Raw genomic sequence first — 12,562 nt, forward strand, 5'->3', positions numbered from 1 at the left:
TTTGTATTTTACCACCTAAAAACATTGTTATTGAAGTTTATATTAAACTAGAGCTTCTAAACATACTGTAAAAGTTTAGTACGTAATTCCATCTTTTTTAAAAAGTCAATATATATGCACATTTTATAATGGGGCGATCAATGTATAGTAAATTGGTGATAATATAAACTAGATTTTAGCCCGTGCGATGCACGTATGTTTAAATAAATATACTATGTATATACCACTTTTATAAATTAGATTAGATTAGATTAGTTTTTGATTTTGCATTGAATTTCATTTTAGATTTTTTATTATTATTTTTATTATGAGAGTGTTTGTTTCTGGATGCGTAATATTAATAATTAATTAATAAAAAATATCTACGTGACACTTAATCATTTCTTTACGTGGCACTCAACTTTTTTAATTCAAAATTAATTTTGAAATCTTATTGAGACCTTGGTTAATGAGCGAGAGATCCTTAACCACTCAAGCCAACCTCAATTGGTAAAGAAATCTATACCTATTATGACTTATTTTTTGAAGGGAAGATTGACCTTTGATATCAATGCGTAACTATTTAATTAAAAAATACAATAATTTGGTAATAAGTCGATCTTATACCGTTTTATATTTCTCCCCTCGTACTATTTTTCCGAGTTCTGACTAACTAGACCCTGCTCTTTATAGCTGAGCGGAACTGAAGTCAGTTGAATGCTCCTACACTGAATTAAACTGAACTAAACTGAATTTACCTTAACAGAATATTACTGAATTGGAATAAAAATAATAAATAATAACTAATAAGTAATAAATAATAAATAATACTTTGTATATAATAAATAATAATTACTAATTACACATATTATTACTACTAATTTTAACTTTTAAGTATTAAAATACTTCATAATAATTAATTATTATTAAATAATTACTACCTCCGTTCCTAAATGATCTTTACGGTTACTATTTGCACGGTAATTAAGGAATTTTGGTGAACATGTGATGGTGGGGTAACAAATGGAAAATGAGTGGCTATAAATTGTCCAACAATGTGAGTGGGTGGAAACTAATATTAAAGTATTGTGAGTGGGTAAGTTATTGTGGGCCAAATAAGAGTAAAAATGGAATAAAGTAGGATTGTAAAGAACTTTCAGGAATAGACTAAAACGGAAAGCGTAAAGAACTTTTAGGAACGGAGGTAGTATTAATTATTAAAGTGAACTGAATGCTTCTGAACAGAACTGGACAGAACCGGGCTTTCCTAACGACTGGTTTGTCAGCAACAGTATAGAACTCAAGCCCAAGAAGCAAGAGCTAGTACAGGTTCAACTTTACAATGCATCAACTTACACGAGTTCTCAATTTCAATTTCAATTTCTTCAAATTTCCACCTGCAATTTTATCTATATCTCATCATCTTCTCGTCAAATTTCATTACTGCGTTCCTCCTCACAGCTTTAAGGTTCGTCATTTGGAGATGCTACTTCCATTTTTCCGAAATTTAATTTGCTAATCTAATACTAACAATTTTTTTGCAAAAAAATGAAATTTGCATAATTTGACAGGTTTCCAGGTGGCCAAACGAGGAATGCGATGATTTTTTGCCATGGTTGTAGAAGAAGGCTAGGGTTCAGATTTCTGAAGTGCTTTCAATTGGAAATTCTGATTTTTGAAGGTTCAATTTTTTAATTTTTTGATGGTTACATTGATTAGTGTTAGAAATTGTTGTGAATTTAAAATAGATAGTGGTAAGATTCCAAGCCAACCTTTGATCAGTTGTATGCATTGTGTATTGTAAATTTTCGAGCTTTCGAAATTATTTGGCTCATGAACCTACAATGAGTTGCCTGGAAATTTGTTCATGTTGTGCACTCTTGTTTTATGGAATACTAGTAATACAGAAAGGTAAAATCCAAGTCTTTTTTTGCTGAGAATACTAGCATAATGCTAAGAGTGAAAAAGTAATCTGCAATGTCTGCACTAAGCTAAAAAGGCAAGCTTGAAATCTGGAATTATTTTTTAAAAGTATTTTGTTAGTTTCTCTAGTGTTTTTTTCTGGTTTTATTTACTGATTGAAGAGGGGAAAGAGAAACTCAGAAACAGATTAGATGAAGCGAAAGAAAAATGAAATGTAATTGGCCAGCTTAGGGTATGAGAATGTTGAGTGATGTTTTTTAATTTCTGTTCGTCAAGAAATAAGTGTTTTGTCGTCCCAAACGCTAATCGTGAAATCCAATTATTAGTCATTACTTATTTTGGCTTCAAAAATAGTATGGTTCCTCTGTTGTCCAACATATGCATTTGGACACGTTTGCCAACGCACTGAACATATGTTTTATACAGTTTATTAATTATCAAACATGTTCAAAGTTAGTATAGAAATAGTGTAAAAAGCCAAATGATATTTGAAATTTTCCAAATTGTGGAGTATTTTATTCTTGGTGCTCAGTTGTGAGTGTTGGACTACAGTTGGTGAGTGTTGGTGATGATTCAATGAGCCTTCTAACTTTCACCTCGCCGTTTATTTTTGTTTTCCCTTTACAGGTCCTTGTTTGCTTGTAAGAGTATACAAGCTGGAGACTGCCTACTGAAAGTTCCTTTTAATGTGGTAATTGTTGTGGAGGAAGTTCTATTACATCCAAGATACTTAACTACCTCAACTTTTCTCAAGAAACTGTCACTTTTGAATTGACAGCAAATATCTCCTGATAATGTCCTGCCTGAAATCAAGCCTTTGCTCACTGATGCAGTAGGGACTGATGCAAAACTTGCAATTGTTATTCTAGTTGAGCAGAAAAAAGGTCAGGTATGTTTTGAAATTCAGATAATGACCCCAGCTGGGATGAAGATTGAAGATTGAAGAACTATCTTTAAATACCGTAGACTTACATTAGTCAAAGGTTATTACTGTTAGGTGTCACTGGCTTATCCACTTCTTATTAAAGTAGAATGATCAACTATTATTTGATTTTTGGATTGTGATGGAAATTGGATCTCTTCTTACTTATTTTTGGGAGTAAAACGTTCAATTTGTTTAGTGTCGCACGGCCTGCCCCCCCCCCCCCCCCTACGGACGAGCTTCGCATTCTGCATTGGATAAAGTTGATATTGATTTTAATTTGCTTTGGTAGGATATTTACTTTGTCTATAGGATCTAAGTAAACTGGAGTTTGATATTATGTTTCCCTATTCTTCCTGGCAGAGTTCTGAATGGGCTCCTTACATCTCTCGTCTTCCTCAGCATGGAGACTTGCATAGCACGGTAGTTACATTTCCCTTTTTTGGATATGTTTTTTCTTTTATATTCTTGCATTGTGTTGTGCTGTGAATAGCGTTTTTTTTGTTAATTCCGTCCTGAATTTTGTTTCCCTGGTCTTTTGCGTTTATTGTGAGTTTTCATTTTTCTTTTTGCTGCACCATTTGACAAATAATCTCATGTATATGTGTGTTTACCTTGTTTAAGTGTTTTCCGTGATTATATACTTCCATCAAGTTAGCAGGGGTAGTTAATTTGTTGTTAATTAGTCATTTACGTTTCTTACTTTCTTGTTGTTAATTTGTTGTATTAGGCTATTAGCATTATCGGAAATACTAGCATAGTTTTTTTTTTTAGTTTACCTGTATCTTTATTTTTTTGATACGTGGGATTGTTTGAGGTCACGACCTAAGTTCATCGTGCAAGTTGAACAACTAGAATTTAATGTTTTGAGTTGAACAAAAGGTAGTCCAATCTATTGCGTCTGTGAATCATGGAACAAGGTCATGGATTCGAAGTCTTTGTCTGAAATTTAAGTCTTACATGATGTGCTATAGGACATTGCTTGCAGATATTTGGGTATTACCAAGATGATATTTGATTCATCTTTCAGGAGTTGCCTTTGTGCTTCACACAGTTTAGTTTCTGCTATTTTATCTTGTAGGTTTCATGGGTAACTTTCTTTCTCAAGCTTGTTTTCGAGAAATTCCTCTTGTTAATTCAGTTTCTAGAATATGCCTAGTCAAACACACGACTTCCTGTACAGTGTTATGGTCACAACTCACAAGTCTCAAGCCTTTTTTCCTGCATTTGACCTAAAATTTTCATTCTTTGGCATATGTTTGAGGCTCTGTCTTTACAACTTGGCATAACTCGTGCTGATTTTACTGGCAGTGCATTAGGGAGGTTTTAATGTGTTACAAAAAGAGTTATTTTGTACTTTTCCTGCTTCTCGTTTGGTACAATGATGATTGTTTTAAGATGTTATTTGCTCTACATCTTGGCACGACAGTTAACCGTCTTTGAAATATTGTTAGTAGACTAACTTGAACTGATGACGCAGTAGTATTCTCTATAATGTTGTAGATAATGAAATAATAAATCCTATTATTTAATGTCGTAGGTAATGAAACATAGATTACTGAGCACAATCTTTTCACACCTTTCATAACTGATTCCCGATTTCAAACTCTCTAAGGTGCTTGTTTAAGCTGATTATGGTATTAGCTATGTGTTTGGAATTGGCCAAACCCATACTTAATGTTCGGTTTAGTTATTTAACAAAATCTGAAACCTGGGGGACCCACCCTCCAAACGGCCAAGGTATGGGTTTCTCATACCCCGGAGGAGATGGGTTTGGAGGAAACTTCCACCCCTGGAATCAGCCATCAAAGCCTCTTCCTTTTCTATCTCGTTCAATGACCGCCATCAACCTTAACCAACGCCAGGAAAGCCTTGCCAGTGTTGCCACCATAACTCCCAATCACCGACCACATGTAAGCAATTCACCAATCACACCATATCCACCACGACAACCACATACCTCCATAGAAAAACAGAACGAAAATAATGGACTGCCTATAATAAAAAATTAGAAAAATTACATATGAACTAATTTCCATCTAGATTGATAGATTTGGCCCAAGTTCCAAATTCCATATATAGAACTAAAGTTGACCTCTAAAAATTAAATGTTCCCCGTGTAAATTAGAAAAATTACATATGAACTAATTTCCATCTAGATTGATAGATTTGGCCCAAGTTCCAAATTCCAGATTTAGAACTAAAGTTGACCTCTAAAAATTAAATGTTCCCCGTGACTCATGAGAGAGGCAATGGTAGAAGATGATGTGAAGAGAGAAGGTTGTTTGAACAAGCAGATCAAGAAGAGAAAGAGAAAGAAAAAAGAGAAAGTGAAAATTGAGCTATGCAAATTCTTAGTGAGGCACTCGTAGAGAGGAAGGTGGAAGGGGAGCAGCCGAGCAGTTATAAGACATGGAGTATTTTAGATAATGAAACCATGGCATTAACAGAATAAGACCCACCTAAACTTGGGTATTCTAGAATCTCACTTTTTTTGGTTGTAGAGTACGATCCATTGTTGCTTACCTAATGCCATCGTACTCTCTTGGATAAAGCTCGAGGTAAGGACAGAAAGGAGAGTTGAAGAGCATATTAAGACCATTAGACCAGCTATGTTATACTTTTCCGTCACTTCGAACTTTGAAAAGATATTGGATATAGTTTATGGCACTTTTGGTGTATTATGTAAAGATGTGTTTATTTCCTAATATCTTTCCTAGGTCTTGTGTAATTAAGGAGTTTACTTAGGCTCCAAGCCCTAAAGCTACTATATAATGTAAACGCTTCCGCAATTCAATACCAAGTCAATTGACACAATTTTTGAAGTTTATCATGGTATTAGAGCAGCCCATTATCAACACCCAAGAAGGGAGGGTCCATTGAATTGATGATTGCAAGATGGAGAAGATTTGAAGATCTGTTTGGAGCAAGAAGCCCAACAGAATTGATTGCCCCAAGTAGGGGCCATTTGACCTCATGTTGGAAGACCAAAGAAGGCCCAGCAAGGAAGTAGTGACCTAATCCAAATTGCAAGAAATAAGAAGGGCTCACATGTGAGGGAGAGTGTTGAGAAGATTAACCCACATGTTTCACATGAAATGCAATTATTACCTAATCCCACCCTCCCCAACCCACACCCAAACATCTTACCATCCTTTAAGGTCCTATTCTGCTCATCTTATTTCACTTATTTCAGTACTAGTAAGCTCAATAAGTTCATATAAGGGTTACCCAAGTTCAATTTACAATTAAACTAAGTTCTACTAGCTTTTTTTAACAAGTTCAGATAAGTGCGTTTAAGTTTAGATAAGTGAAAGTCAAGTAAGTAAATAGAAGACACCCTTACTCCTCTCTTGGAGAATTTTCCTATATCTTTGCAAATTCCTTTATTTCCCCTATTTTTTATAATTCAACATTTATTGAAAATCTTCATGTAGGGTTAAATAATTTCATAATGCTAAATTATGAGATTTCTCCTACCATTGCTGCATTTACATGGTTGTTTTTCTCATGTTTGTCGTTTATACTCAAGTTCATTATCATTAATTTGTTTGCTAGAATTTCTATAGCAGATGTTGGTTATTGTTATTCTGTTTTTCACTTTTTTTGTTCTTCTTTCTTCTAGAATTTTATCATTAGCGGGGTTCTGTACTTCTGTGTAGTTGTTTACAAGATGTATTACCCTACTTTTTTTTGCTTTTTCGTATTATGTTTGCATAAGTTACACTAGTTCGTCTCTTATAAAAAAATTATTACACTAGTTGATCCAGTTTGCTTTGGGGAAAGTAATTTACCAATTTGATATCAAAGTATGAGAAAGACTACAAGAACGAGTATCTTTCTCCTATTTTCCGGTGGGGCGGTGGGGAATGGAAAAGCAAGCTCAAATTGGATCACTAGTTGATAGATCACGAAGGTGGTCGTATTCCACATATAAGACCTCCCTTTGTTCTCCCAATTATGTGGAAATTTATTCTTTTTACTGGTCAGCTTTTTTATTCAGAAAACCTTTATCTTCGCTTGTAAAAGTCAACATCACCTCAATGCTTCTACAGAGCCTCCGATCTTAGGTGTTTTGAGGAGGTTTAGATGTTTTCAGCCTTACCCTACGACGATTGAGACGCTGTTTCCAACCAACCTTGAATGCTTGTGCTCTTATATAATGTTGTAAATGCTAGCAATTTCTGAAACCAGATGATTGGGAGATAGTACCATGTGACAGGGTCTGGAAAATGCTACTTTACCATAGGTTGGCTTGGATCAGTTTAATTGTAGCAAAATGTCTAGTAGGCATGCGATGAATAGAGAGATTCAAAAGTCATTGGTACTTGGTAGCACTAGATATTGAGGGTTGAGTGGTGGGTTTTCTCACTGGGGTTAGTGGAGTATCTCAGGAATTTCGCGCAAGAACTGTCTCTCAATTCTGTCATGACACGCTCTGTTGATAGCAGATTGAGGGTTGAGTCGTGGGTTTTCTCACTGGGGTTAGTGGAGTATCTCAGGAATTTCGCGCAAGAACTGTCTCTCGATTCTGACACGCTCTGTTGATAGCTGCATATCCTCCTTTTTGCATGAGTTTGATTTCTTGTTCCTGCAAAAGGTTTTCTTTAGAGTTGCATGTAACTTCCATGGATCTTCATTCATCCCTTATTTTTGAATATTTAAAATAATTAACTTTCACATCCCCTTTTAGATTTATTCATTTTTCTTCTTTGTTCTACTACTGCAAGTTGACATATGTTGCTGGTTTTTTATATAAGCATTCAGGAATTTCATGATCATTTGGTTCTTTGGTCTTGATTGCAATACTTTACTAGAGCAGGATGTATGTATAGCTGTAATCTAAGCTGTTTTGGTATTGTGCTCTGATATATAATGGCAAATAGGAATCTGTTATTGGAAAGGGAGCATAGGTGTATGAACAACTATGTAAAGCATTTTTTTCTTCTTATGTGATTCCGAAATGATTCTTAGGTTCCATTTGATTTGACATAAAACACTTTCCTGGAAAAAAGATTTTCCCATTTCCCTTTGTTGTTTTGTTAAGGGGTGGAAAACAACTTTCCCAATGTGGAAAACATTTTCCTTTTGTAAAGAAGGATTGCCATATTTTCCTCCCTAACATCCCTACTTCCTTACATTTCTTGTTATATCCTCCCATCCATCCTCTCCTTCCCACCTCCATTTTGTTTTTCTCCATATTTTTTCTTGTAACGAAACAAACAAAGGAAAACTATTTAACCATTGTATTTTCTCTTGAAAATTATTCTCCATTGAAAATGTTTTCCGTTGAAACAAAGGACCCTTAAATGGGTAGTTTACTTCAGTGTGAAATCAGGAACATTGGATTCTGGATTAAAATGTTGAACGGTTTGGTGATGAATTTCGGCTTCTAGTTACTAGATAGGCCTCATTATTTTATTTTGTTTTTGTTTTTGCTTCAAACGGTGATTTGTGTCCCCGGTTATATTTTTGCCATTAGTCCTTTTTTTCACTTTGTATGCTGGATACTTGAATGGATTTTCTTACCTCTCCCAAATTATGAAGAGGACTGTGTCTCTGGTTCAATGTACCATCTTGCATAGTGACAAGAGTGGCCAGAAGATGCTATGGTTCCTGCTTTGATTTCCCCAAAGTCTTCAAAGGACCTGTATCAGCTAATTATTTGGTTGTTCTATTTTGGGCTTCTCTTTTCCTAAGCTGCACGCAACCCCAACCTTTAATCAGACCAAGTTTAGGACATCTTTTGACGAGTATCAGCTAAAGATAGTTGTGGGCCAGGCCGAGCCCATGACAAGCCCACTTTGCATCCGTCGTGCCTAAGCCTAATGTTGCTTAATTTAACGTGCTTTGTCGTGTCGGGTCGAATCGTGGCGTGCTTTGTCGTGCTTTTTCCAAAAAAAAAAAAGCGGCCCCGGCCCACGACTTCGTGCTCGTGCCGAGCTGGGCTTTTTTCATAGCCTGGCCCGGCACACAAGCATCTTTAGTATCAGCCATTGGTCTTTTTCAGGATGAGGGGCTTGTGGGGGAGTTTGAGCTCCGTTGCTATAAGTTGTTTGATTTGTATATTGTTTGAATGAGCTACCCGTAGGGGTGACTGTAGATACTATGATGCATAGAGCTAGACAGAATGTTTGGACTTGATTTTACAAATTATTTTGTCTGTGACTTGAGATTCTGAGAGTTGTGTTTTGACAGCCTACAACTGTCCCTTAATTATGTCTCTTAACCTGCAATACAGGTATTGGCTTTCAGTTGGAGCCCAACCATCGGATCCAGTTCAACGAGTTCTGTTTAGATCCGGGTTACTCCCTCCTCCACCAATGATGGCAATGGGACGAAAAGGTGGGCCACGTGATACCCGGCCTGTTGATGCCATGACTGGACGTATTTTGTCTCCTGGAAAGCCTAGCAGTTCAGAACTTCAGAAGACGCTGACAATCCCAACATCGAGGATGCAGAAATAGTGGATACCACCTAAAGATGGCCGTGCTTCGGGTCGAGCCCGCGTGCCGTGGGCCTAACCGGGCTGGGCCCATACCTGGCCCTTGTTATTTCGTGTTGGGCTGTACCGGGTCGAAGAGGTTAAAAAGGGGCCCAAGCCCGTGGGCTCCCGTGCCGCGCCGGGCCGACCCGTCGTGCCTAAGGCTAATTTTACTAAATTTAGCGTGCTTTGTCGTGCCGGGTTGAGTCGTGTCGTGCCTTGTCGTGTTTTTTCCAAAAAATCCAGGCCCGCCACACGGCCCACGACTTCGTGCCCGTGTAGGGCCGTGCTTTTTTTGTGCTCGTGTCGGGCCGGATTTTTTCGTGCCGAGCCCGGCCCACAGCCATCTTTAATACCACCACAACCACTTCATGATGCATCTTTCTTAGGCTTTTATTAGTCTCCTGCAGTTAGTACAAGTTCACGTTTAATAACTCTGGTATGGTTTACTTGGATTAATTTGGTACTGTTTGGATTGCATTGTGTATTTGGAGGATTTATGGCAATGCCTGCTCATTTTTTGTTGTAAACTTGTCCAAATGAGGTTGATCGTTGATGTTAGAATAAGTACTTAAATCGCGATAAAAATTGGATGGTTTTGGCATTACTTTGTTTGTGAACATTTTTTTGTTTGAAATAAAACTTCCCTGCTGTGAAAAAAAAGCTGAATGACTTCCAGAAAAGCTTAAAATTCATGAGAAAGACCATGATTTCAAAGAGCAAGAGGAAAGATTTATCCAAGCTATTCTTGATTCTACTATCTGGAGTTTCATGGTAGAAACACAATGATCCAGCAGCAAACAATAAATTATGGGACAGTTGTTACACTTCACAACTCTTTTTCTTTTTTATCTCCAAGGCAAAAGGGAAAAGCTTGGGTTTGAGAGCTTCTAAATCTGAAAGAGAGTTTGTTGGAGTTTAACCCTTCTCCATAGCCAAAACTCAAAAGGAAGGGTTGGCTAAATCAAGAACAGATGGCGTTTTTTAGGAATTAGGACGCAAATAATTTGTATGGGTACAAATTCAGTATGTTATTGGTATGAATTTATATAATTAATATTACAAACTACACATGGTTATCAAAAAAGGGATAAAGAAAATATAAGTTTAATGATATTATGGTGAAAAAGATATAACTAAAATAGAAATATGTAAAATTGGAAGAACTTTATGGAATACCCTAAAACAAAATGCATAAAGAACAAAATAAAACAAATGGATCGAAGTATTATTAGATCTTAGGGATCAATATTATTGTTTAACTATATCATCAATCTGTGTTAAGCAAAAATAAAAACATGGTCTTAAATTATAAGACAATATGCATAATACTCATGCTTAAGGTCGAAAAAGGGAACCTGAAAGGTTTGAGGGACTCAAGGAATGGACTGTGTGTGTCACACCTATTTTTTGCAGATGATTCGACATTCTTTCTTCAAGGAATAAAAGACAATTGCAGGATTTTCAAAAATATTTTGGATGCCTACTGTAAAGCCTCTGGCCAAATCGTAAACCATGAGAAATCCCTAATGTTTGCCAGCCCGAACATGGATGAACAACAAGTCAATGAGATCAAGGAAATGGTGAGTTTTAATATGTCAAAGAATTTTGGAATCTGCCTGGGATTGCCAGCTGATTTTGGCACTAACAAGAGGAGTCTGTTTGCTAAGATCATAGACAAAGCCAACGAGAGACTAAATGCGTGGAACTCTCTCTTTCTTTCCCCTGCATAGCGGCTTACTCTCATAAACTCGGTGCTAAGTTCATTGGGAACTTACTACTTCTCACCCTTCAAATGTCCTATAAGCATCCTAGATAAACTTAGAAGCATCATTACCAAATTCTGGTGGTTGGGTGCAGGAAAGCAAAAAGGAGTTTACTGGAAATGTTGGGAGCAACTGATTAAACCAAAGCAAGAGGGAGGACTAGGGATCAAGGACGACCCTAAAACTTTTAATAGAGCTCTTCTGGCTAACCAGGGTTGGAAGATCATAAACAAACCAGACAGTCAGCTCGCTCAAATCATGTCCGACAAGTACAAAATAAATGTTGAAAACCTGTTTGAGGACAACTGGAAAAAAAAGGCAAGGGACTTGGGGTGGGAGAGGCTTGAAATGGGGTCTGGAGCTGATAGCGGAAGGCAGTTCCTGGAATGTAGGAGATGGATTGAAAGCAAAGTGTGGTCACCCTCGGATTCAAGGGAGTAAGCCTACATGGAAAAGTGCTTATCCCTCCTGGATGAAGGAACCAATAAGGAATTTGATGGATGCAGGTAGCAATCGGAATTGGAGACTTATTAATAGTCTCATGGAGGAGGATACAAAGAGGGGAATTTAATTCCCGACTCCTCTGCCAATTGGCAACGAGGATGTGATAGCCTGGGGTAAGGAGAAGAATGGGTTGTACACGGCAAGAAGTGGGTAAAACCTCCAAAGGGAGTCTAGAATAGAAAGGAACAAGAGGGATTTTATCTTAAACAAAAAGAATCGGTGAGACTTTGGAAGGCTCATGTCAACAACAAATGGAAAGTGTTTCTTTGGAAAGTCCATAATAATGCTTTACCTGTTGGTAAAGAATTTCAAGTTAGGAACATGGACGGTGATCACAGTTGCATGTGGTGTGGGATGGCCACGAGGAGTTTAGAACATCTTCTTAAGAATTGTGTTATCAGTCAGCATGTGTGGGCGGCAGGTCTATTAGGAATCAGAACAGAAGGACAAACTATGCTCTCCGTTTCTGAGTGGTTAACAAACTGGTTTCATTTTATAGGAAAGGATAGAGACAAGGCCGGGGAACCTAAGTCAGGCTTACTTCACAGCACCCTTTGAGAGATTTGGAAGGAGAGAAACAACTCTTTCTTCAACATCAAGACATGTGATCCCAGAAGAATCATGGAGGTTATCAAGAGGAACTTCGAAACAGAAATTAAAAGGTGAAAAATGGAGCACATAGAAGCAAAGGAGGGAAAGAATGAGGAGGAAGAACCACCAGGCTTTGGCAGACAAATGGGAGGAGCCACCAGGGTTTGAAAGGGCTTTAGGGAGGGAAGAGGTCCCAAACATTGAGATTATAGGGAATGGCCAGACTTGCAGCAAGAGAGCTGTAAGAGTGGAATGGAGATGGGTGAATAGAATTCTGGGTGGTTTTCTTGTGCAAGTTCAAAGGGAGCACCGGTGATGGGGAAATAATAGAGGAAGAAATGAGAGCCAACAGGAGGGAGCAAGGTGATCTTGTATCCATTGCAAGGGCTCTTA

At 37.3% G+C, this 12,562-nt stretch overlaps 1 protein-coding gene across 1 annotated transcript; it reads left to right on the forward strand.

Annotated features, from left to right (window-relative positions):
- Nucleotides 1-128: 128 nt before the first annotated feature.
- On the forward strand, nucleotides 129-3,179 carry LOC110783405 (uncharacterized). The gene is made up of 4 exons (XM_056828344.1): nucleotides 129-155; nucleotides 1,266-1,447; nucleotides 1,551-1,660; nucleotides 2,530-3,179. The coding sequence occupies exons 1-4, from the start codon at nucleotides 129-131 to the stop codon at nucleotides 2,574-2,576; spliced, it is 366 nt and encodes a 121-aa protein (XP_056684322.1). The 3' UTR covers nucleotides 2,577-3,179.
- Nucleotides 3,180-12,562: the final 9,383 nt, after the last annotated feature.

The sequence above is a fragment of the Spinacia oleracea genome, chromosome 5 (genome assembly GCF_020520425.1).
Source record: "Spinacia oleracea cultivar Varoflay chromosome 5, BTI_SOV_V1, whole genome shotgun sequence".
Lineage (NCBI taxonomy): Eukaryota > Viridiplantae > Streptophyta > Magnoliopsida > Caryophyllales > Amaranthaceae > Spinacia > Spinacia oleracea.